Raw genomic sequence first — 26,560 nt, forward strand, 5'->3', positions numbered from 1 at the left:
AGAGTGGTGGAGTGAACGGTAGAACAATGAACAACAGTGGCCAGAACGAACAGTGAGCAGCTGGAGGAATAAGCAAGGTGCCTTCTTGCCCCCCACCTGGCAGCTGAACTCAGGTGAAAGCACCTCTGAACTCAGAGTCTCCACTGACCAAGGACAACACCGGTGAGTGGGGTGCGGTGGAGGGAAAAGTGAGGGGCACGTTAAATAAACATTTGTTGGATTATATTTTAGTGACTTTGCTCCAGAATGCTAGATTTGTGACTGGGAATGGAAGCTTATATACATGTTTCCTAGTAGGCCAAGATTTTTAAAATGCATTGTTTGCCAAGGTTGTTATCTTACCTCGTTGCTATCCTGAGAGGTCATTATGTTGGGGAGTTTCTGTACTAAACATTTTTATTATTATAATTAATTTTTATATAAGAATGGTCATACTGGGTCAGACCAATGGTCCATATTGCCCAGTATCCTGTCTTCCGACAGTGGTCAAGGCCAGGTGCTTCAGAGGGAATGAACAGAACAGGGAATCATCAAGTGATCCATCCCCTGTTGCCCATTCCCAGCTTCTGGCAAACAGGGACACTCAGAGCATGGTGTTGCATCCCTCCCCATCCTGGCTAATAGCCACTGATGGACCTATGCTCCAGGAATTTATCTAGTTCTTTTTTTAATCCTGTTATAGTTTTGGTCTTCACAGCATCTCCTGGCAAAGAGTTCCACGGGTTGATTTATGTTGTGTGAAGAAGTACTTCCTTTTGTTTTTTTAAAACCTGCTGCCTATTAATTTCATTGGGTGACTGCTAGTTCTTGTGTTATGTGAAGGATTAAATAACATTTCCTTATTCACTTTCTTCACACCAGTCAAGATTTTATAGACCTCTATCATATCCCCCCTTAGTCGTCTCTTTTCTAAGATGAAAATTCCCAGTCATTTTAATCTCTCCTCCTGTTTCATACCCCTAATCATTTTAGTTGCCCATCTCTGTACCTTTTCCAATTCCAATATGTCTTTTTTGGGATGGGGTGACCAGAGCTGTACACGGTATTCAAGGAGTGCACGTACCATGGATTTATATAGAGGCAATTGTTGGATCATATTAAAGAAGTTCTGTATTAAAATCACAAATGAGTTTGATTCCCCATTGTTTAAATTCCAGGGTATTACTAATTAAGAGGTCTCTTGGTTTTTGGTACTGTTTCTCTCCCTCTCTGTGTGAAACTTGCAAGCTGCTAATTGTGCATCCTCATCATCATATCCACTCATTATACTCCACACCTGAACATAGCCATTATATGGACAACATACCCCCATATCTCAATGTCTGTACTTTGACCCATTAAACTTTTACCCCCAACTGGGGAGATTGCAGATTATGTATTCCTTACACCATCCATTCCTAAACCGAATTTCACACCCCTTGATAATCTGTACCTTATTCCCTGATAACCAGAAACGTCTATGCTTAAACTCTGTACCGTTTTCTTTTTACTTCAACATTATCATTCTAAGACAGAGTCTGTTCTCAAAGCAATTCTTTGTAACAACAACTACTCACAGAGAGAGAGACTCAAAGCAATACTCTGTAACAACAGAAACAGCACCCAGAGATTCCCCGCCCTTTTGTTGTATTCATCTCGCTTTGTTAACAATTGTGATTAAAATAGAGATAGAGGATGTATGTGGATGGATGCTTGGTGTGGATAATAACTGAATGATCAGGAAGGTGCCAGCCTAAGAGTCTAGTGTCCATCGGCTGAAGTAGGCGTCAAGTGGAAACAACCAGAGGACCCCCGGAGGGCAGACTGGAATCCACCCAACAGCCTCAAGGATGGGAGAACCAAAGAACAAGATAACATCTGGCAGCACGGAGCCGTCAGGAATGTGCCATCTGCTGATTGATTCAGCAACAGCATGATGAAGCAATTCCCATAGACTGGCATAGGAATATATTCCTATAAAAATGGACTCTAGAAAGTGAGAACTTTGGGGTCTGATTCTGCAAACCAACTTCCAGGAGCATCAGATGTGCATCTGACAAGGCCTTGCTCCTTCCTCATGTCCAGGCCACCTGGCCATTGGCTTGGCATGAGCAACTCTAAGGCTGGTAACTATGATAACAACCTTGCAGAACCTGTGTGTGTGTGTGTGTATGTGTGTATGAATGAATGCGTGAATAAATATGAAATTGAACGGAATGTTATAGCTATAACTAACTGCTTACTATGTTTCTTTCTGTATTCACAATAAATGTGGCATTTTGCCTTTTCCCCTTTAATAAGATCCTGCTGGTTTTTATTTTATTGGTATAAGACAGTATGATATTTTCTGTCTTATTATCTATCCCTTTCTTAATGATTCCCAACATTCTGTTTGCTTTGTTGACAGCCGCTGCACATTGAGTGGATATTTTCAGAGAACCATCCACAATGACTCCAAGATCTCTTTCTTGAGTGTTAACAGCTAATTTAGACCCCATCATTTTGTATGTATAGTTGAGATTATGTTTTCCAACGTGCATTACTTTCCATTTATCAACATTGAATTTCATCTGCCATTTTGTTGCCCAGTCACCCAGTTTTGTGAGATCCCTTTGTAGCTCTTCGCAGTCTGCCTGGGACTTAACTATCTTGAATAGTTTTGTATCATCTGCAAATTTTGCCACCTCCCTATTTATCCATTTTTCCAGATCATTTATGAATATGTTGAATACTGATGCTCCCAGTACCGACACCTCAGGGATACCACTATTTCTCTCTCTCCATTCTGAAAACTGATAATTTATTCCTACCCTTTGTTTCCCATCTTTTAACCAGTTACTGATCCATGAGTGGACTTCCCTCTTATCTCATGATGGCTTACTTTTCAAAAGTCAATTTAAATTAAATACATTGTTTTAAAAAATTTATATATTTTTTTAGAAATCTAGACCTGTTATGTGTTTTGGTGTATTTTGTATTATCCTTATATTAAATTTGCATTAACCTAACAAAACATTTAATTTATTCATATCTCTTTTATATGTTGCAGGTCAAAGTGAAAATGAAAAGACAAAAAACAATACAACAGTTTTTTCACTCAAAGGCCTCAAAAACTAACCAAGGTGAAGAACACGTCAAGAACCAAGACTATATCAACATGTCGTCTGAAGGTTCAAGTGGTGTATCTACATCCGGTCAGCCCGAAGCACAAATACAGCTAACTACTGAAGAAACAGTGTCTCCAAAACCTAAAGGCAGTTCCCGATGTTTGTCGGTCAAAGTGTTCCCATTTATTGAAGTTACAAAAGATGGCTACTGGTGCACCTCTTGCAAAAAAACTTACGAAGAAGGAAAGCTTCCCAATGCTACAGTTGGTAAAAGTGGAGGAGCTTGGTTTGTCAGACCGATCAGCAAAGCCAGTGCTGACAAACTACGTGAAAAGGCAGCAAAACACCAGGACTCTGGACTGCATCAACATGCAGAAAGCCTCATAAGCCCCCTTTCAAAGCCAATTTTAGAAATACTTAATGAGGCTGTTAAGAATGCTGGAGACACAACACAGTTCATGCGAACAAACAGGGCTGTGGCATCATACTTTCTATTTAAGCAAGAGATACCACACACTGCAAACTGGAGGCCAATGTTAAGTGCATTGTCACTTGTTCATCCTGTTGGTTCTGAACAGTGGTTCTGAACAAGACCAGCAAGTGCTCACTGTCTGTCTGCAAGAAACTCAACTGACTGGCTAGAAGCATGTGGTGCAACAGTGAAAGACTCAACAGTCGAAAAAGTGAAGAACTCTCCCACCACATTCAAAAAAATTGCATACATGGCTGATGAATGCACTGATGCAAATGGGCATCAAGTATTAAGTCATTGTGTACGTTATCTTGGTGTCAGGGGTAGGCCAGTAGATGCATTTCTAGATGTTCAAGTTATAGAAGACACATCGGCTGCATCTGTGACAACCCACATCTTAGAAGAGTTAAATGCTTGTCAATTGGACCCCAAACAGATGGCTGCTTGTGCATTTGATGGAGCTACAAACTTCTCTGGAAGATAATGGTCGAGTACAAGCTTTGCTCAGAGAAAAGTGTAACCCTAATCTCTCCTATACACACTGCAGAGGCCATCTACTTCAAATAGCGCTAGTACGAGCTGCAGAATCTTCAAAAGACATTAAAAAATCTATAAATTTAATGTCTTCATTATATTCTTTTTTCAGCAAGAGTCCAAAAAGACTGAATATCTTGGAAAATATAGAAGATACACTGGGACTGAAGTTCATATTAGTCCAACCTGGGAAAACCCTCTGGCTTTCTTGTGAGCGATCCTTGGCTGTTGTCTTAAAATTACTCCAGCCATTATTACTGGCTTTGGGAAGTATCTACCAAGATGGGATGGATCTAAGTAGTGAGGCTGGTGGATTACTTTTGCTACTACATTCAGAGAAGACTACTGCCATCCTCTCTCTTGTAAGTCTACTGTTGAAACCACTTGGGTCATTAAACAATGGCCATCCAGGCATCTGCTACAACAGTAGTAGATCTTTGTCCAGCAATAGAAGCTACATTTGGATCAATCAGAGAGCCATCCATTGAAAAAGTACAGGAAGAAACAAAGACTTCAGTCCAGAAGTTGACTAATGAAGGCATTTATATTGAATCCTTAAGTGAAGAGGACAAGAAGTGTTTGTTAAGACAACTGAAAAAGTACACAGACTTGATCCTTAAAAATCTACAACAGCGACTTCTAGATTCTACTCAACCTCTACGTAGCTTTTACAGATCCCTGTCCTATAAAACACCGACAGTTGAGTGGAATGAGGCACTGCCAGCAATGGGACTGCCGTGTGCTCAGGACAGAATAGAGAATTTGAACACAGAGTGGAATATCATACGACGAATGAATGAAGATTTGACTTCAACTTCTTTTTTATCATTGCTAGTGGCTCGACCTGATCTTTGTGCTGTGTTTCCTGGGCTGCAAGAAGTAGGAATTCATCTCTTGCTACTCCCAGTCACAACAGCTACAGTTGAGCGTTCTGTTTCATCATTGAATAGAATTTTGTGTTCTGAAAGAAGTCGAAGTACTGGACACATGAGAAGCCACCAAAGATGAACGCATTGCATTCAAGAAGTTCATTAACAGAGTTGTGCAAAATTATAACAAGAAACCAAGAAGGCTGTAGACATAGTGCTTCATAGAAGGCTTGAGTAGCCAACTTTAATTTGTGTGATGATTTTAAAACATGAGTTAAATCTAATAAAATGTTTTTACTAAAGATTTCTGTGGAGAGGAACATTTATGAGTTTCTACCCAATTTTTTGATATTTTGCTTCAGTGAGGCTGTTCCCTGTTGTGAAAAGAGCAGATTTGTGTTTTGATTTTCCTACTTGAAATTCTCTTGATAGCTAAAGCTTATATTGTAAAAAAACCCTGGATCTTTAAAAAATATTGTTTACAATATACAGTGTTTAGAACTCGATGTGTTAGTGAGATGTTTTTCCAGCAGGGGGCTATTTTGTGATCTGTATTCATCTAGCTGTTTGGTTTTGTATGTTTTTGGTATTAGTAATTTGCTAAGACAAGGCTTGCATAATGTAGAAAATAAATGTCAGATATATTTTCAAGTTTCATTTTTTTCATGCATGATTCCCAAATGAAGCAATTAGAATAACTAATCCCCATGCTTTCTGTGTTAATATTTAATGGTACAAAAAGGGTATTTACATTGGCCTATCTGGTTATTCCAGATGACCTTATGCAGCAGAGCTCATTAGCAATTAATTCTTTCACCCCCATGATTTCCTGTAAGAAGGCCAGAGTGGGTCAGACCAACGATCCATCTAGCCCAGTGGAGTGTACTGAACCGGGAAATTTGGAGTGATCCACCCTCATCTTCCACTCCTGGTCTCTGTGGAGTCAGAGATTTAGGGCTTGCCTCAAGCATGGGATTGCATCACTGACCAACTTCACTAATAGCTCTTGATGGACCTAGTCTCTATGAACTCATCTCATTCTCTGTGGAAGCCAGTGCTACTTTTCGCCCTCACAACATACCATGGCAGGGAGTTCGGCACCTTAATTTCGTCAGGTGGGTCCCCCGCACCTTTACTGTATTGTGGAAAAGGGTGAATAACACTTCGCTCTTCACTTTAGCCACATCATTCATGGTTTTATAGACCTCTTTCACAGTGGTCCTCAACCTTTTTATTTACCGGGGGCCCCTAAAAATAAATACACAGCCCTGCGGATCCCCAACCAGAGGTGAAGCGGCGGGAGGCACACAGGGTCACCTGCTCCCCCCCCCAACATTCTGCCTCTCATTTTGCCATGCTCCCTGAAATGCTCATGTAGGGGGGCGGAGCGGTGGCGTGTCTCTTTGGCTAGCTGCTGCCTGCTCTTGGGGTCAGTGGCTGTGAGGCAACCCTTCCTGATGGCCGGGGGAGAGCTCTCTGCTCCCGGGAGACTGCAATTTTTGTTGTGCCCCTCTTCCCCCTCACAAACCAGGCAGGCAGGCTTGGTGGCCCGCTGAGGTGGGTCAAGCCCAGGTTTCTCTTGGCAGACGCCCGGTTGAGAACCGGTGCTGTATCGTATCCCTCCTTAGTCATCTCCAGTCTAAACTGACCAGCCCTCCTAACCTCTGTAGTCTCGTCTCATACTTCGGAAGCCTTCTATTTACCGCTTTCTATTGTAAAAACTGACTACTTATTCCTACCCTTTGTTTCCTATCTGCTAACCAGTTACTGATCCATGAGAGGGCTCGAGATGTCTGGAGTAGCTCATGATGAACACCCTTAATATGGAGCCACAGATAGCCCCCTTGGGAACCCTGAATCTATCTTGCCACCCAGATGAGCCTGCCTTTGTGACAGATGGTCCCTTGCACCAAATACCATAACAATAGTCTGGTCACTGGGACCGGTCACTCAGCCAGGTCAATTGCACCTCAGATCTCAAACTGAAGACAATGTGCGTCACCAATCCTATAATAAACTAGCTAAATCCTATAATAAACTAGCTAAATCTTGCTGAAGTGCCGCCTCTCTCAGTGCCCTCTGTCATGTTTCTCTCAGTTTGTCACTTCGGCCAGGACACCTGGTGGGGGTGAGGCTGGCTGCGGGGCTCTTGGCACTGAAAAGCCGGGGCTGGCCAGGGGAGTGCATCCCGGCCCCAGGCAGGCAGAAGGAGGGGCCTGACCAGAGGGGCGGAGCTGCGTGAGCACGTATGCAGATATCTGTACGAGCAGAGCACTGTGGGAGTGGGAGCAGGCTGCCGAGCAGGGCCCAAATTTGGCACCTGGGGCTGGGTGTGGAGAAGGGTGGGACCCTGCGGCCATGTCCGGGCAGCTCGCGGCAGTGGGGGCCGGTGTGGGCGGGGCCGTCGGTCAGGGCACGGCAGGCCCCACCATGGGTTGAGAGTATGGGACGAGCGAGGGCGGGCGGCAGCTGGGCATTGAAAGCTCATAATTACCTGGTAGTGGAGATACTATGATCATGAAGACAGGTTTCAGAGTGACAGCCGTGTTAGTCTGTATCCGCAAAAAGAACAGGAGGACTTGTGGCACCTTAGAGACTAACCAATTTATTTGAGCGTGAGCTTTCGTGAGCTACAGTGGTAAGGTGCCACAAGTCCTCCTTTTCTTTTCATGATCACGAAGGTGGTTTTCCCAGGGCGAGGCTCATCCATTGCACTGCGGGTGTGCTGACCCCTGCGATTTCCCCAAATGCGGGAAACTCGACTGCATAATTTGTGGTAGTGGGGACTGCGTTCACACTCTTCCCTAGTGTTTAGTCAAAACCAGAAAAATCTCAGTGAGTGCTGTTTAGAGCAATCTGTGTTTATACTTACCCCACGCTGAAGCTGTGCCTTCTCTCTTACTGTGGGGTTTTCCCCATTTCTTTATGACTGCAGGTTGGTCTAGGAAGACTTGGTCTGTGCCCTAATAATGAGGCTGAAGAGAATGTTTTCTGTTATAGCACATTCCACTCCTCCAGGCAGTGTATTCTGAAGCCTGAATGAAGCAGCGTCAGCTCAGTGTAGAGTAGATATTGCCCTCTCGGTCAGTGTTACAATTTACAACCACCTCTGACTATTCCATGAACTCCGCTCTCAGCCATGACCTGTCATAGCTGGTGATCATAGTTCTTGCTTCTTTTCAGCTGCTCGTAGTGAAGCTATGCCTGTTCCAAAGTGGGTGGATAGTTTTTGTGGGGGAAAGGTAGCAGTTTCCCTAGCAGCAGCTCCAATCCCCAAATACCAGCTGCATTCAGAGAGGGATTTTCTTTGTCTTGTCTAAGCACCACAGGCAATAAATAATTGGCATTCCCATGCTGCGTTATGCACTAAGAGGTTTTTACTTCGTTTCGTAGAAAGTATAAAGCCAGGTGATATTCATGGCCTGGAGAAACACCGCCTTCCTTTTGCTGTTTCACTTCACTACACCAGGTAAAATTTAATTCCCAGTAAAAAAGCAGCTCAGTGACATTAATGGGCATTTTTGCCCTCGAACATTTGTGAGAAAACTGCTAATTGTCTCCCCAGGAGTTCCCTTTTGTATATGTAAAGTCCAGGTTATTAAATCCCTTGAGCTGTGATGCCAAACTCTGAAGACGTTTGAGAATCTCTAGTTATTTTATACTAGAAAATGCTGCTAAAATATGTCTAACAATACAGGTTTTTATAAATGGCTGTACTCATTACAACTACCATTTGGGCTGCTAAATACATAGACGTTTGTCTATCTCAGTGGTTCTCAAACTGTGGGTCGGGACCCCAATGTGGGTCACAACCCTGTTTTAATGGGGTCACCAGGGCTGTCATTAGACTTGCAGGGGTCCTGGGCTGAAGCCTGAGCCGCACTGCCTGGGGCTGAAGTTGAAGCCCGAGGGCTTCAGCCCTGGGTGGCAGGGCTCAGGTTACAGGCCCCCTGCCTGGGGCTGCAGCCCTTGAACTTCAGCTTTGGCCCCCCGCCTGGGGTAATAGGGCTTGGGCTTTGGGTGGTGGGGCTTAGGTGTGCTCAGTCTTCAGTCCCCCCTCCTGGGGTCGAATAATAATTTTTCTTGTCAGAAGAGGGTCATAGTGCAATGAAGTTTGAGAACCCCTGGCTATCTACTTGCCCTTTAAAATATATTTAACTATAAAAGCATTTTGACAGTTTTTTGTCATGACAAAGAAACAAGATTCTTGACTCAACAGACTTAAACATTTTCTTTCTACCAATGTGTGAGGGGAAAAATCTGACAAAAGGCTGTAAATACAAAAAAGTACAATCCAACGCCATCCCCCCAAGTAAGATACCATAGAAGCCACTGTGAGTCTTGTTCTTACATTAAGCATTTTTGTAGCATAAAAACAGTATAAAGTAAATAATAGCCTGTGGAACTCTTTGCCAGAGGATGTTGTGAAGGCCAAGACTATAACAGGGTTCAAACAAGAACTAGATAAATTCATGGAGGATAGGTCCATCAATGGCTAGTAGCCAGGATGGGCAGGGATGCTGTCCCTAGCCTTTGTTTGCCAGAAGCTGGGAATGGGCGATGGGATGGATCACTTGATGATTCCCTGTTCTGTTCATTCCCTCTGTGGCACCTGGCATTGGCTGCTGTCGGAAGACAGGACACTGGGCTAGATGGGCCTTTGGTCTGACCCAGTATAGCCGTTCTTATGTTCCTATAATCTGTACACCCACACGAGCAAATAGCCCCCGCGTGTGAAAAGAGCTGCTTTTTTCTGAATGTGGGGGACAGGGGATGTTGGGGTCCTTGGTTACAGGAGCTGTTCTGGTGGACATGGCAACCTCTGCAGTTCAAGTGCATCAAAGTGAAGTCAGCACAACAGCTGTTTCCCAAGAATTTCTCAATCATAAATTGCAGCGCTCAGATGTCAGATAGCTGCATTTCCGTCTGATCCCACCTTTAATCTCATTTTGACCTAACCAGTTTTCAAACAATATGTCTGACAAAAAGCTTGAAGTTTAAGTGAAATTCACTTTTCTGTATGGGAAAAAACCCTAATTCTTTAGAATTTGCATAAATCCCCATCCCCAAAAAACTAACAAATTTGTTAAATTAAAAACATTTGTTCCAATGGCTTATAAAAACCAACCATTTAACTCACGGCTGTTATGAATTATTGTATAGTCATCAAATAAACATTGTACCTACTTTTTACAATAATTTGCCTCACTGAAATGAGGCTTCCAAAAATTACATATAAACTCATAAAGGTTCAGCTCTATGGAAATCTTAAATAAAAGGCAAAAGCTTCATTCACTCTGAAAAACTCCCCCCAATATAAACAGAAATTAGAGTAGAAGCATTAACAGTATAGGACAGGGGTGGCCAACCTGAGCCTGAAAAGGAGCCAGAATTTACCAGTGTACATTGCCAAAGAGCCACAGTAATACATCAGCAGCTCCCCCACCGCCCCGCCCCGCTCCCAGCGCCTCCCACCCACCGGCAGCCCTGCTGGTCAGCACCTCCCCCTCCCTCCAGATCAGCTGTTTTGTGGTCTGCAGGAGGCTCTGCCGGGGTGGGGGGCAAGGAGCGAGGGCACGGCAGGCTCAGGGGAGGGGGCGGGAAGGGGTGGAGTGGGGGCAGGGCCTGTGGCAGAGCCAGGGGTGGAGCAGTGAGCACCCCATGGCCCATTGGAAAGTTGGTGCATGTAGCTCCAGCCCCGGAGTCGGTGCCTAGACAAGGAGCCGCATACTAACTTCTGAAGAGCCGTCTGTGGCTCTGGAGCCCCAGGGTGGCCACCCCTGGCCTAGCAGGAGGAGAACTAGGAGTGCAGCACCCCCTGGATTGCAGTGGTTTCCACTATATACAGGGTTTACAATTCAATTCAATGGTTCTCATCCCCCCTTACTATAAAAATTGTTTCACCAGCACCCCTGATTACCAGGGGAGGAAGGACTTGTGCACAGAGTAAGCTGACTTTTGGGGGGAAAGTAGGGGTTCTTCTAAATCTTTTCATTTTAGGGCTCCATGTTTTGTGCAGCCCAATCCCCTGAAGAGTAGCTGAACAGAAATTAGCACATCTTTCAATGGACACCAAAATGCTCAAAGAAAGGCTTTTCAATGCACAAAGCGTTGTGGGTTTGCAGATGAGCTGGTACTCCCAACCTGAGAAGGGAAGAGAATCTCAGCAAGGTCCCAGTCCACAAGCCTGTCTGTGCCCTGCTCCCAGACCCGCTCCAGCCCTCCCTTCTGCTGTGAGCTGTGCAGAGAAGTGCTGGGCGGGAGCTGCTTCTGGCCTCTCGGCAGCTGCCCTGGGGATGGTTGGCTCTGCTGCTTCGTGTACAGGCAGCAACATAGGGGCCTAAGGAACTTTACCTGCAAAACTGGGGGTGCCGAGTTAAATTAGACATCTACAAAGTTCAGCAGCAGCTGAGTAGGGGTTTTGGGAATCCCAGTGGGGCCTGATTCTGGGATTTAGGTGCCTAAGGTGACGATTTGGTGCATAAGTCCTTTTGTGAATCTAGCCCCAAGTGATCAAAGAACCAGGGTCAAGGATGCACTGTGCCCAGGGGATAGTTGTGGGTAACGAATATGCTGTAGCCAAGGAAATGACTGAAATGTGTTTGTTTGTGTGCTGATTTTATTAGGAATTGATACTACAGGTGGATGTTACATAATTTGTGGGTTGCGCTGTACCTCAATGACCTTTTTCAGCTGAGTTCTACCCCAAAAAATTGATTGAATGAACAAATAACGTAGGGAATACATAACTACTTGATTTAAAAAATCAGTAAACTAAGAACACAGTGCAAACCTGAGGCCAGTGGAACTGTGGCATGGCCAAACTGAAGGCTCAGAAACTCCTGTAGGTGATGTGTTTGAAGGGGTTCTCCTTCTCCATATTAGTAGGGTGACCAGATAGCAAGGGTGAAAAATCAGGACAGGGGGTGGGGGATAATAGGTACCTATATAAGACAAAGCCCCAAATATCAGGACTGCCCCTATAAAATCGGGACATCGGGTCACCACATCCTGGTAGGTGGATTATTCTGGAAGGAGTTGTAAAGTTTGAATGAAATGGTTGTCCCTGTCTAGTGTGTTCCCTATAGTCTGCAGGACATTGCAAGGTTGAGGAGCAGTGCTTGACCTTTGTCACAAAAGGTGCTCCAACCGTGCTGTGTGAGTCTGCATCATGTCCCTTTCCAAGGCCATGCACTCTTCTTTGATGCTTTGTGATTGCACCAGGAAACCTTCCCTCCAAACTTCTGCCTTCAAGGCCCTCTGTTGGAATGTAGTCACTAGTTCCTGGAACATTTCCTCTCTTGTCTTTTTTTTCCAGCCTCTGCAGGTGCTAACTTCCCTCTTTGCACAGGCTGTGGCGTTACAGGTGCTAAAGGAAACCAGAAAAAACACAAGGCCTTACTGTCCCCAATCCTAGTCTCCATGCCAACAATGATACAATGTTTCTTTTCCCACCATTTTGGAAGGCCATTCCTATCTTCTCTTCCCACCCTGGGGTTCGCTTCCAGGTGGTAAGACATTTTCTAAATTACTTCCCCTTGTATAGGACTCCTGTCAAAATGCTGGGTGGGTGGCTGTGGTGTACTTAGATGAGTGTTGGCTGTGGGGTGGGTGAGTGGCTGTGGAGGTTTTGGGGGGGTAGAGGGGGCTGTTGGGTCGGTGAGGGGCTGCAGGGCGGAGGTTAGTAATTGCCAGTACACCCCTGCAGGCTGCCCTTACGTTGGAAGATATTACCCTCGGGCCACTTCACAAGAGACGTAGCAGAGTCTTGTTCAAAAAGGGCGCTGGGCAAACCACAAAGGTATGCAGCCTTGCTATTTACCAGGAGGATTCCTACAGCTGATGCAGGGGTGAAAGGGAGACATGGGCAGTCCTGAGAGAAATCTAGTGTGTCAGAAATCAAGGCCGGCAGCAGAGCCAGTCTCTGGGCAACCTCATGTGCACAGCTGGCTTATAGTAGGCTGCCTGATTGCTACACCGCCTGGCTGGAGGAAAGAAGCTCAAAAACTCGTCTCTCTCACCAGAAGAAGTTGGTCCAACAAAAGATATGACCTCACCCCCTTGCCTCTCTAATATTCTGGGACGAACAGGGCCACAATAACACGGCATACAGTAGTGCTGGGAGCGTCATTCTGAAATGCCTCCTGCACTCTGGAAGTTAATTTCACAGCCCGAAATGCCTGAAGTGCAGGGGCCCTGTTCCACACCACACCCACAACGTGGGGATGCAGTTCAGCCCCGTGCAGAGGCTGACGGCTGCAAGGGCATCCTGCCGGCGACCTTCCCCTTGGCCAGGCCGAACCCAAACAGCTGCTGGCATGTGACACAGGGAAAGACACCGCTTTCCAGCTTTCACTGTAAATGCACGAAGGTGTTTGTAATGTGACCCCCCTGCTCCAGGAGACAGCAAGGAGCCCAGGCTGGGGGTGGAAGTGGGGTGGCCAGTGACTCACGGGGGCACATGCTGAGTGGGGGAGGGGTTCTCTGGAGTGGGAATCACTGTCCCCGCTTTTCCATTATCCCTGATTATTTGGGTCCTACAGGCAGGGTCAGGGCCTTATTTCCCCATCCCTCCCCGGTTGCCCCTCGCCTGCAGGCCCGGGGCCCGGACAGAGGGGGAAACCCCGCCGGGGTGTCAGCACCACGTGTAGCTGGGCAGCTAGACCGCGCCGCCCTAGAAGGACTACATCTCCCAGGGTGCACCGCGCGTGGAGGTCCCGCAGCGCTCTGAGAGACGGCCCCGCGGCATGCTGGGTGTTGTAGTTCCCAATAGGTGCGCCGCGCCGGCGCCCCCTCGGCATGCTGGGAGATGGAGTTCCCTGCACACGCACAGCATGCTGGGGCTTGTGGTTCCGAGGCCGCGTTTCCCGGTAGGCCCTGCGGCACGCCGGCGCGCGGAGTTTAAATCGGCGGCGGTTGCGGGGGGCCCGCCATGCCCAGCTGCTGATTGGACGCGGTACCGCTGGGCCCACGGACCCCTTCGTGCCTCCCCTTGGTCCAGCGGCCCCGAGGACCCCCCCCGTCCACCCCCCCCGGCGCTATGGACTCCGTGGTCTGCAGCCGCCTGCAGCCCGGCCGGCTTATTAAGATTCAGCGGAGCAACGGTGAGTGCGGGGGGAGCGCGCGCGTGACGGGGGGGGTCTCTGACAGGATTGACCCCCGCCGCCTTCCGTACCGCCCGCTTCCTCGAGGGTCTGGCTGGAGGGGCCCGCTCAGCGGGCGGGGGCGGGGTGGGTCTTTGCAGCACTGTTACATCGCTGCCTCCCGTTTGCTTTGTGGTCTGCGCTTCCCCCGGATCCCTGTCCCCGCTGCTCCTTCCCGGGCAGGGCCTGTCCCGTTCCGTCGTTGCGCCCTCGGCCTTCTCCCTGGGCGCGGGGCGTTGCCTTCGGCCTTCTTGGCTTCCAGCCCCTCCCTCTCGCTTGCCCAGCTGCTGCTGCTGGCTTCTCACCCTGGCCTCCCAAAGGCCTTTTAGCCCCGCCCCGCCGGGTGTCCTCTGCGAGCTCGGTAACGGGCTGCACTCTGGGCTGCTCCCCAGGTCCTCGCTGACAGTTTTCACTCGAGCCAGCCCCAGGCCAGGTCCCCGCTCCATGGGCCTGACTGGGAACCACTGATCGCTAGAGAACGACCGAGGAGTGTGGTTTTCCAGCCTTGTCCTCGGTTCCTCTGGGATCTGTTTCCCCAGTTTGCTTATGAGACGGTATCAAAAGCCGTACTAAAGTTGAGAGATATCACATCTACTGCTTCTTCCTATCCACAAGGCTTGTTACTCTCCTAAAGAAGGATATTAGGTTGGTTTGACTTGATTTTTTTCTTGCCAAATCTGTACTGACTGTTACTTACTACCTTATCTTCTAGCTGCTTACAAATTCATTGTTTGCTCCATTTTCTTTCCAGGTACTGAAGTTAAGATGACTGGTCTAAGTCCTCTTTTTATAGATGGGTACTATATTTGCCCTTTTCCAGAGCTTTGGGATCTCTCTCTTCCTCCACAAATTCTCAAAGATAATTGTTAATGGCTCAGGGATCTCTTCAGCCAGTTCCTTAAAATATTCTAGGGTGTATTTTGTCAGGGCTCGCTGACTGGAAGACATCTAACTTGCCTAAGTAAGGCCTGGTCTAGAATAGAAAATTAGGTCAGAGTAACTACATCTCTATGAGGTGTGAAAAATCCACACCCCTGAGCAGCATAGTTACACCAACCAAAGTCCTGTTGTAGATGGCGCTAGGTCAACTGAAGAATTCTTCTGTTGCCGTAGCTACTGCCTCTGGGAGAGGTGGATTACCTATGTCACCAGGAGAATCCTCCCGTTGCCATAGGTAGTGTCTATGCTGTAGCATTTTAAGTGTAGACATACCTTAATTCTTAACTTGTTCTTCACCTATTTTAATCTTCGCTCCTAATCCATGTACACTAATGTTCACTATGTTAGTCGTACGATCACTGCTAATCTTTCTGGTGAAGACTGAAACAAAAAAGACATTTAATAATTTGGTCATTGCTGCATTTTCTGTTGTTGTCTTTCCCTCCTTATTGCGTAACGGGCCTACTCTGGCCTTGGTATCTTGCTTCTAGCTTATTTGTAAAATGTTTTCTTGTCACCCTGTATGTCCCTAGCTAGTTTAATCTCATTTTGTGCCCTGTCTTTTCTAACTTTGTCCCTACATGCTTGTGCTTTTTGTTTTGTTTTATATTCATCCTTTGTAATTTGATCTACTTTCTAGGGATGTAAAAGGTTAACTGGTTAACCGTTAACCCTGGTGGCCCCACGTGGGGTCAGAGGGAGCAGCCCCAGCCACAGCTGTGCTGCTTCTGCTGGGGTCCCGCAGGCTCAGTCTCAGCCGGGGGAGGAGCCTGGCCCTGGCTGGATTGGCCTCAGCCCCCACTGTTTTCCCCCCAGCTACCACAGTTAATGGTTAACCAGTTAAACAAAATCATTTAAATCGTTTAACCGGTTAACTTTTTTAACTGATATTTACATCCTTACTACTTTCTTCTACCTTTGACTCTTTGCGTTTGAGGCCATTAACACTAATCTATCGTTAGATTGAGGCCAATCTATCATACTTCCTGTCTTTCCAATGCATTCAGACAGTTTGTTTTTGTGTCCTTAATAATGTCTATTTAAAACTGCCAACTCTCCTGAGCTTTTTTTCTCCTAAGACTGGCTTCCCATGGGATCTTACATACTAGTTCTCAGAGTTTGCTAAAGTCTGCCTTCTTGAAGTCCATTGTCTTTATTCCGCTGTTTCTCCTTCTACCATTCCTCAGTACTCCCCACCTCTGGGAAGCAGCCTCTCTATTGGGGGTGAGGGGTCAGGAGGAGAGCCCCCATCCACCCTGGACCTCTGGGTTGCAGCTGGGACAAGTCCCTTTCTCCCCTGTCCTGTCATAGATTCATAGATATTTAGGTCAGAAGGGACCATTATGATCATTTAGTCTGACCTCCTGCACAACGCAGGCCACAGAATTTCACCCACCACTCCTAAAAAAAAAAAAACACCTCACACCTATATCTGTGCTATTGAAGTCCTCAAATCGTACTTTAAAGACTTCAAGGAGCAGAGAATCCTCCAGCAAGTGACCCGTGCCCCATGCTACAGAGGAAGGCGAAAAACCTCCAGGGCCTTCCAATCTGCCCTGGAGGAAAATTCCTTCCCGACCCCAAATATGGCGATCAGCTAAACCCTGAGCATATGGGCAAGATTCATCAGCCAGATACTACAGAAAATTCTTTCCCGGGTAACTCAGATCTTACCCCATCTAATAACCCATTGGGCCTATTTACCATGAATATTTAATTACCAAAACCATGTTATCCCATCATACCATCTCCTCCATAAACTTATCGAGTTTAATCTTAAAGCAAGATAGATCTTTTGCCTCCACTGCTTCCCTCGGGAGGCTATTGCAAAACTTCGCTCCTCTGATGGTTAGAAACCTTCGTCTAATTTCTAATCTAAATTTCCTAGTGGCCAGTTTATATCCATTTGTTCTTGTGTCCACATTGGTACTGAGTTTAAATAATTCCTCTCCCTCTCTGGTATTTATCCCTCTGATATATTTATAGAGAGCAATCGTATCTCCCCTCAACCTTCTTTTAGTTAGGCTAAACAAGCCAAGCTCCCTGAGTCTCCTTTCATAAGACAAGTTTTCCATTCCTCGGATCATCCTAGTAGCCCTTCTCTGTACCTGTTCCAGTTTGAATTCATCCTTCTTAAACATGGGAGACCAGAACTGCACACAGTATTCCAGGTGAGGTCTCACCAGTGCCTTGTATAATGGTACTAAAACCTCCTTATCCCTACTGGAAATACCTCTCCTGATGCATCCCAAGACCGCATTAGCTTTTTTCACGGCCATATCACATTGGCGGCTCATAGTCATCCTATGGTCAACCAATACTCCAAGGTCCTTTTCCTCTTCCGTTACTTCTAATTGATGCGTCCCTAGCGTATAACTAAATTTCTTGTTATTAATCCCTAAATGCATGACCTTACACTTCTCACTATTAAATTTCATCCTATTCCTATTACTCCAGTTTACAAGGTCATGCAGATCCTCCTGTAGGGTATCCCTGTCCTTCTCTAAATTAGCAATACCTCCCAACTTTGTATCATCCGCAAACTTTATTAGCACACTCCCACTTTTTGTGCCGAGGTCAGTAATAAAAAGATTAAATAAGATTGGTCCCAAAACTGATCCTTGAGGAACTCCACTGGTAACCTCCCTCCAGCTTGACAGTTCACCTTTCAGTAGGACCCGTTGTAGTCTCCCCTTTAACCAATTCCCTATCCACCTTTGAATTTTCCTATTGATGCCCATCTTATCCAATTTAACTAATAATTCCCCATGTGGCACTGTATCAAACGCCTTACTAAAATCTAGGTAAATTAGATCCACTGCGTTTCCTTTGTCTAAAAAAAATCTGTTACTTTCTCAAAGAAGGAGATCAGGTTGGTTTGGCACGATCTACCTTTTGTAAAACCATGTTGTATTTTGTCATCACTGGGTATGCAGGGAAACTGTAAGAGCTCCATGCTCAAATGGGGCTGTCATATTCACTATGGATGTGTGCACACCCTCTTCCCCCAATGTGTGCTTTTTCCCTCTGAAGCATCTGATACTGGCCAGTATTGGAAGACCAGATACTGGGCTACATGGATCATTGGTCTGACCCAGTATGGTTGTTCTTATATTCTCTCTCTTGCCTTTGGTTGCTTCTGTTGGACTTACTGCTTGTGATGCCCTAGGGGACTGGTCTTCTTACAGACTTGGCTTTTTTTCCTTTCCGTTATTGCTGAAATCTTTCCAATGACACAAGGCATATATGAGACTCTGTCCTTTCCAAAGGAGATTGAAAATGAAAGGATGCTGTAAACATGTTTAGCAGACTTCAGTGCTATTTAAAAAGTGGTTTCTGGTCCTAAACAGACCCTTGAACTCCCCCAGGCTATCTTTGTGTGTGTTTTTTCTTTTTTATGGGACTGTTTTTTCCACTTTAAAAAAAAAAAATTCTTTCCCCTGGTTGCCGTGTAGGAAAACCCCATATAAATGGGAAAACATCTACTAAGTGCTGTCAAAATAAGCTAAGTAAGCCAGAAGTCTTTCAGTGTTCGGGCTCTAAAAATAGCACAACACCTTTTCTGGCAGGGATGTGGTCTTTAAGCTATTATTGTCCCTTTGCTGGGGCATTAATTTCCTTTGGGCAGCTGGGTCCTCAAGGGTGTTGGTACTCTTAGGAAATTGCTGGCTGACAGCAGAGTTAACAGCTTCATTGCTTTTTTGTGTCTTGAATGTTTATCCAATATTTATAGTATGAAGGCCATTCCCAGATTTTAACAATGGCGCATAGCTTTGGATACAGAATACTGGCAAATTTCTCTCTGAAAAACTATTCTTCCAATCTTGAATTGGTATTACAGAGATGAATATGAGGACTTGTTCTCTTCAGCAAAAGTTAATTGTGTTGTGTTGAATGACCTGATGAAATGTGAATTTATCTTTAATCCTTAGGCTTAATTCACAGTGCAATTATAAAGACTGTAAATGTTGAAAGGCTGTCTGTCTCGGTAGAATGGTCAGAAGGGGAATCAACCAAAGGAAAAGAGGTGAGTGTGAGAGGTGTCCCCAGGCTCACTCTATCTGGAGTAAAGCAGCATCTTTGAATTGCATAGTTATAAAGCATGGGGCTGAAATCCATGACTCTCTTAAATAAAGATCCTTTGGGCTTAAAGCCAGTTTTCTTACATGTGTTTCATAGAATTTCGTGGCTCATTAAACTGAGGGTTAAAAATATAATAGTATTTCTGTCACCTAGGACAAGGAGAACAGCTTGGGCAGTTCACTTTTTGTTTGTAGTATGTTCTAACTCTTCAGATTCAAATGCATAAAAGTTGTAATATTTGGTTTGGAAATGCTGCAGATAAACCTTCATCTGTTACATTACGTTCCAAAGAAAATTAAGATTTTATTGGCCTTACAAAAACTAAGTCTGTTTTTACAAATCCTTAATTTTGGGCCATATTTGTCTTTGGCTCTTTAGTTTGAGGGTAGGAAAACTGTGAAAACCCCTTATTGCTCATTTCTGTAAACTGGACCACTGTATTCCAACTAATCACAAATAATAATTGCAATAGTATTGCTAGGTTTCAGAATAGCAGCCGTGTTAGTCTGTATTCGCAAAAAGAAAAGGAGTACTTGTGGCACCTTAGAGACTAACCAATTTATTTGAGCATAAGCTTTCGTGAGCTACATGAAGTGAGCTGTAGCTCACAAAAGCTTATGCTCAAATAAATTGGTTAGTCTCTAAGGTGCCACAAGTACTCTTTTTTTCTTTTTGCGAATAGTATTGCTGACACACACTGCCTCTGAGGGCAATGTCTTTTTATTTTTTTTTCTAGTAAGAATAGTTGATTCAGAATAAAACTAAATGTACGTGTATTTATATACATACATTTGTTTTACGACTCATAAGTGATGAGTTATGACTTCTTCATTAGTGTCGTACTGTCATGCTCTTAACAAAGGCCTGGCTTACGCAACCTTGGCAGCTCTCTATTGGCGTTCAGCACCTTTAATGATCTCTCAAGAATTTTCTGGAAGAATTTCCTAACATATGGCAAAATGTGAGATTAGCTGGATACTTTGGACATCCCCTACCCACTTATGCATTAAAACCATACTTAGAATATCTCCATTGTCTTTGACAGACAAGCTGAGAAAGAGCTGGAGGTATTTCTAATATTCTGCCGGACATCTTCCCGCTCCATTGGCTGTAGAAAAGGGTTTTCCTTGTTTCCTGTTTTGGAATCTGATTTTGTAAATCTCCTCCCAGCTTGCACAATTTACTACATTCCTTTTTTTAGTTCTGCTTATTTTATTCTCACTCAGGGAAACTTTTGCTTTTCCTGAAACTTAGTGGATGTTTATACTGAGGAGCTTGCTCACGAGATCCCAGATGTCTTTGCAACAGATGGCGAATTAGCCGTGAGGTTTGGGCCAGAGTCCAACTACTAATTGCATTGTCTGAGACTTGAAACTCTTATCAGATCTAGGCTAGTCAGAATTCTAAATATGTACCGGCAGGTAGAGGAAGATTTGAAAGATGAGGTGGCGCTCTGACATTGAAGCTGGGTATGCTATGTCATGCATAATCACCATTAATAGATGTTTTGCAGGCAAATTAGTTTGAACTCTACCAGTGCAAACCCATGAGCATAAGATCAATGAGGTTGCACAGGTATCATGGGGGTCTAGGTTTTCTGACTTGCAGAACCTGCAAAGTGATCTGCTATCGTAATGGGAAGAAACCATGACTGTCAGAGCCCAGGTGAGTTGGAGGGACTGGCATTTACCAAGGTCTCTCTTAGAAGTGAGTAAACTTGATGATTGTCCTGGGTTTCCATAATACTTGGAGACAATCACATATCTCAAAATCTGTTTTAAAAATCTGGTGAATACTTTCTCTTTTGTATGAGAACAGTTAATATTGTGTATTTGCTCATTTTACAGAGGATTAAATGACACAGTTGTTTTCACTTAAAGCCTCTAAAAGGTTAATATTTAATATATAAACTTAACTTACTTGTGCAGAATAGGTACTATTTCAATATCAAAGGCAGCTTAGTTTCGGTGGAGGATGAAGTGATAATTATACAACTATGTGGCATACAAACTCAGTGTTTTATAAGGTTATCTTTACACAGTAAAAATAAGGGGGAGAGACTCAGTTTGTGCCTAAGTTTTCTCCTTCACAGCCCAACTCCTCACTACCCCCCTCCTCCCCCACAGACACTTGTGACATCACACTTTTTCCAGAGCTGCAGAATGTTGTAGATAAAGGATTATGACTTCACTACAGGGTAAAGCAGGAGTTTGGCGGTTGAGGTGAAATCACTTATTTACTCCCACTTGCAAATAGCAGGAGGGTGAATATGGGGAAAATGCAGATGAATTTAATTGTTTTGGTTTAAATGTTGAATGCTTCATTTACCTCCGTGTGAGCAGCTTTTTAATATAATTATTTCAACAAGCACAACTATATTGTAAACTCGTAATGCTCTCCTAGAGCAGAAATCATGAAGTGATTGAGAGCTTTACTAAGATTAGCCACAAGAGATTAAAACGGTGACAAATGTGCTTTGCTAGTGTTTTCAGAAGTGCCCAATGGCTCCTGCGGAACTGAGTGGTGGTTGGCAGACGCTGGTAGATGGTCTCACTAGCAGATTTCTATTATAGTCCGATTAGACTGCTCAAGTGGAATTTAAAATACATTACTAATCAAGGCAACCCGAATTTTCCACATCAAACAAATGAATGGCTTATATTTGGTTGTCTTTATTTAAGGTTTATGTCAAGCTATTTGTCTTACATTGGAGTTAGAACAGAAATTGTCTACTATGTAAATCTTGTCTTTGCCTTTGTAGATTGAGATTGAAGATGTGATAACAATAAATCCAGAGATTTTAGAAGAAATTCCTTCTGCTTCTGATGTGAAAGAGAACCTGCCTCTGCAGGAGAATGTAACTGTACAGGTATGTAATCCTTAAACTCTTCAGACTCTTGTTATGGTACTAAAATTCAAACCGCAGCATGTCAGAACATAAATAAGTACAGATTATTTTTAAAACTGCTTTGATTCTTTCACTTACCTTCCATTTTAAACTTTGAGGTCTCTGGGTATGCATGTTTTGTTCTATATGGATTTTTTTGGGGCTTCCTGTACTGCTTTCTATAAAAGAACAGGCACATCCTTGTATTTGTTACCATATCTTAATTGTATAATGCCAAGAGCATGGTAGGTGCTTCAGATACTTACTGCAGTGGCTTTTTAACTTTTTGCAGAAACAAAAACGTAGAACAACGCTTTCAAAAATTCCTGCTCCAAGAGAAGGTAAAAATGACTCTTAATTCTTGTCTATAGTCATAAGACAAAAATAAATTATGCTGGAGATTTACTAATCTAATTTAGGCAACACAACACTACAAAATGTACTAGTTAAGCAATTGTACTTTATGCTGGTTCCTTATTGAAATCTGAGTTTTAAATCATTAGTCCTAAGGCATTCTGAGGCTTTTCTGTGTCTTGGAGGGTTCCTACCTTGGGTACCCTAATACAGGCCTACTGCCAGCAGGCTGCTTTTGTGCATCTATGAGCTGGCAAGCTGGTGATTGTAATTTGCCTTTTATCACAACAGTGTTTTTTCCTCTTCCAAGTTGTATAGTTCTACAGGCTTCAGGGGAGTTCTTACTACAGCTAATACTAGTAAATTCTACTTTGCAAATTCCATAATCCAATGGAAAGTGAGTGCGTAGAGAGGCTCTGGAATAGGGTCAATGGTTCTTGTGTCAACAGAATAAAATGTTTTGAACAAAGCTAGTTGAGGATTGGCATGTTGCAAGGGAAGGTGGGGTCCATAAGAGGTTATTCTTCCTGGGCTGGAAGGTATGGGGCTAGCTGGGAAATATACAAGACCCTCGCTAGAACGAGTGTCTATATAGCACGAATTCACATATAATGCAGTCGCAGCCATGGATCCCAAATTTAATTGCAATTCATTTTAACACAATCCCCGCTATAACGCGGTACCACACATGGATCCCAAATCCCGCATTCTAGCGAGGGTCCGGTGTAGTTCCCATCCCATATCTAACTTTAACTTTCAGATTTTAGTTGACTAATTTATTTCTTGGGGCTTTTTGTTAGTTTGGGGAGGAAAGATTACTAGAGTGTGTACAGTTTGCCACCTCAGTGCACATGGTCACAAGCAATGTTCCCTCTAATTTTTGACAGGCCGTGTGTGCAAAAAATTTCTTCTGTGCAAATTTGTGTGTTTTGCCGTGTGCATGGGGTTTAGGATCTGTGTGCACGCGCACAGCTTAGAGGGAACAGTGGTCACAAGTGTGACTAGCTCTCCATAGAATTCTAAGTTACGAATTAGCGTCCTATGCTAGCTATGTTCTCCTTGCCCCCTGACATGTTGGCTCTGCCTTCCTTCCTTCCCTCCAAAAGTGCAGCAAGCCTCCTGCTTGCTACCATTTGTCCTGTCCAGTACAGGAGTGCTAAGCTTTGGAACAGGAGGCTTTCACCCCAGCTGCTACTGGCTTTCTGAGCTCTCTCTGTTGGCTCTCTGTGTGACCTTGGAGATAGAAGGCAATACAAATCTTGTTGCAGGGAGTGGCAGATCTGACAGGAACCCAGGCATCCCAAACTGTCACTAATCCAGGGAACTCTCCATAAAACGGGTAGACTGGAAATTGTACTAGGAGTTATTGCCTCTAGGCTGGTCACTCCCTGGAAGTGAATGGCTAGCTGACCAATCAAGTGCTCCTAACCCAGCCAGTTACTGACAGATGGGCAGTGCCCTCCCTAGAGATACTCTGATGCGTACAATATAAGTGAAAATTTGCAGTGCATGTTGCCTGGCTATTGTCCCAGTGTTTTAGTGCAGTGGTTCTCAACCAGGTACTTAGAGGTCTTCCAGGGGTACATCCGCTCATCTAGATATTTGCCTAGTTTTACAACAGGCTACATAAAAAGCACTTGTGAAGTCAGTACAAACTAAAATTTCATACAGACACTGACTTATTTATATTCCTCTATATACTAGACGCTGAAATGTAAATACAATATTTATATTTCATTTGATTTATATATATGATAAAAATGAGAACAAGCAATTTTTCAGCAATAGTGTGCTGTGATACTTTTTTGTATTTTTGTCTGATTTTTGTAAGCAAGTAGTGTTTTAAGTGAGGTGAAACTTGGGGTGTACGTAAGACAAATCCGACTTCTGAAAGGGTTACAGTAGTCTGGAAAGGTTGAGAACCACTGTCTTAGTGCATAAAGAAAGACCAGCTCCGAATCCAGCAAGAAAGCAAAGTAGTGTGTGTTCTCTTTTGCAAAACATCTATGCTACAGAAGCAGGGACCAATATCCTCCTATTTTGAGCCCTGCCTTAAACTGATTAGAAAGCTCAACACTTTCAGGTCCTGCAAACCTCTTCGGCTGAGCACATAAAAGGAAGCAAAGTCCCCATCAGTGTGTAATGTGTACTACTGCATCAGCTCCTGAGGGAAGCTAAAATAAATGGTAACTTTGAAAAAAAGTTAATTATAAAAATTGGTTCTGCCTAAACTAATCTTGCCAGTCTTCTGAATTATGGTATTCTGTCCTATAAGGGAGCAGTGGTGTCACGATACTGCATGCCATTTCTTTCCGTAATGAAGTGATCAGAGTGCTGGAGACACTGAGAGTGTTTCTGGTGAGCTCCGGTTTGGAAATTGTTACACTTCACAAAGGACACAACATTTAATTCCATCTCCAAGCATAATGGAAGTACAATTCTTTTTTGTTCCTAAAGTGGCAACGGTGACCCCTAATGTCTCTGCGCCCGAGCAGCAGCAACCAGGTAAAGAATTCTGGTGTGATCTGCACTGAGCTTCATGGGCACAATTACAATTCCTGTGCACAGGGTTTATCCACTATTCTAATAAACATTTGGTGTGCAATAGAAATCTTGTCTTCACATGAGAATACTCATTGCTCTATTCTGGATAAATTCCTACAATTGTTAAAGGGGATAATAGATCCAATTTTTATATTGCACTCTAAATTTTTCACGTAAGATTTGCTTTCTTCACAAAAAAGGCCTATTTTAAACTATTTGAATGGGTGATATAGCCTTGGCATAAAAGCTCTAAAAGAATTTCCAGGTAAGAAGCTAGAACTATTTTAAAGTAATAGAGATTTAAATGTGTGATTGCTAAGACATTAATTCCCTTGCAGCTTGCATGGTAAATCTTGAAATAGTGCAGCTTTTATTAGTCAGATGCTGTAATCATAGCTTTTAAGTGAATTTAGCATTGGTGGAAGTTTCCACACTAGCTCTAACTGTACTTAGGTGCCATGGTGATGCATGATACCTCCTCAACCCTCACATGGAGAGACCGTGATGACAAAGAAGCTGTCTCCATGTGTATGCTGTCTTTGGAAGTCTCCACAGAGACTTTAACCGAGGTGCTAATTTTGTGATGTGTGGACTGAGACAGATAAATTCCTGTCAAATAGTCACTGGATTTATAACACCTTCATCAAGATTGATTGATCCAGTGACCAGGAGTATGAAGATGAGCCTTCTGGTCCCTTTCAAGAATGGTAGTTCAGGAACCTCAGCATAAATTAATGAATCCTAATTTTCTTTTTAATTAAAGTGGAATAGGAAAAGGAACCCATTGGAACTGCAAATCTGGAGTTAATTATTTATCTTCCACTAGTGGCATTTTTTTAAGAACACTCTCTTCACCAAACGGGTGACTTTCTAGCACCCTGCCTCACCCTAAACTTCTCGAAAGGGTCAGAGAGCCTGCTGTGAATGGTATCTCTTTAACCAGGCTGCTTTCCTTATTGTTCTTTACTTTCATGAGCATACTGATCTTTTTTGAAGAAACTGGCCTGCTGTTGTCAGTGCTCAATACTGACCTTGAATTCTTTATTTCCTAAGTATTACGTAGCCGTTCTACCAGGATGTCTGTTATCACAGAATCCCGGGGCAGCCTCCAAGATAATGAGATGGAGGTGGATCCCTCCACTTCTACACAAACAAGAAACCATTCAACAGTGCCTGGTGAGTGGAGACAAGCTCAGTAAAATGTGATTAAACTGAACTGAATGTCTTATGTGTTTCAATATGCTTATCTCATGGGTGTGCAAACTGTAAAAGCAGAAAGAACTGACCAAAATCTCTTCCCCTTTTAAACAGAGAAGAGACCACAATAGGTCCATGATCATGCATTTTACATAGGGCTTCTAATTAAGAGGGATTTCAAATAACTTCAGAAATTCTCCTGATGTTGAAAAAATAAATCACTTAATCCACCACATGCATGTCTTAGGATGAATCTGACATCTGTTTAACAGTGCACAATAGCATACATAATGCTAGGATGGGAAGTGAAGTATCTGCTCTCTTGGAAGTGCAAAGTGTATTTGTACCCACATGGCAATTTGGTTTGAATGGCAGGGGTAATGGCCCTACTCTTGCTAAAAGCTATTAATTGTGCATTTTATATCTCATCTGAAAGACTTAGCAAGGATAAC

The 26,560-nt window shown here is 44.0% G+C and overlaps 1 protein-coding gene and 2 non-coding genes across 5 annotated transcripts in view; 2 read left to right on the plus strand and 1 right to left on the minus strand.

The window, feature by feature from the left end:
* The first annotated feature begins 7,612 nt into the window (after nt 1-7,612).
* LOC141993047 (U1 spliceosomal RNA) lies at nt 7,613-7,768 on the plus strand. The gene has a single exon (XR_012640742.1). It is a non-coding gene; the product is annotated as a U1 spliceosomal RNA (small nuclear RNA).
* Nucleotides 7,769-10,162: 2,394 nt separating this feature from the next.
* On the minus strand, nt 10,163-10,279 carry LOC141993064 (U5 spliceosomal RNA). The gene has a single exon (XR_012640758.1). It is a non-coding gene; the product is annotated as a U5 spliceosomal RNA (small nuclear RNA).
* Nucleotides 10,280-14,041: 3,762 nt separating this feature from the next.
* KIF2C (kinesin family member 2C) overlaps nt 14,042-26,560 on the plus strand; it is a 50,490-nt gene continuing 37,971 nt past the window's right edge. Inside the window, exons 1-5 of one of the 3 annotated variants that reach the window (XM_074961886.1) lie at nt 14,042-14,065; nt 18,976-19,070; nt 21,888-21,995; nt 22,306-22,354; nt 25,965-26,087. In XM_074961886.1, coding sequence (XP_074817987.1) covers nt 25,988-26,087 — 100 coding nt within the window. In that variant the 5' untranslated portion in view covers nt 14,042-14,065; nt 18,976-19,070; nt 21,888-21,995; nt 22,306-22,354; nt 25,965-25,987. Of the gene's footprint in view, nt 14,066-18,975; nt 19,071-21,887; nt 21,996-22,305; nt 22,355-24,824; nt 24,873-25,964; nt 26,088-26,560 lie in introns of those variants that run through there. The other 2 variants (XM_074961885.1, XM_074961887.1) reach the window with 2 other exon arrangements.

The sequence above is a fragment of the Natator depressus genome, chromosome 8 (genome assembly GCF_965152275.1).
Source record: "Natator depressus isolate rNatDep1 chromosome 8, rNatDep2.hap1, whole genome shotgun sequence".
NCBI classification, from domain to species: Eukaryota; Metazoa; Chordata; order Testudines; family Cheloniidae; genus Natator; species Natator depressus.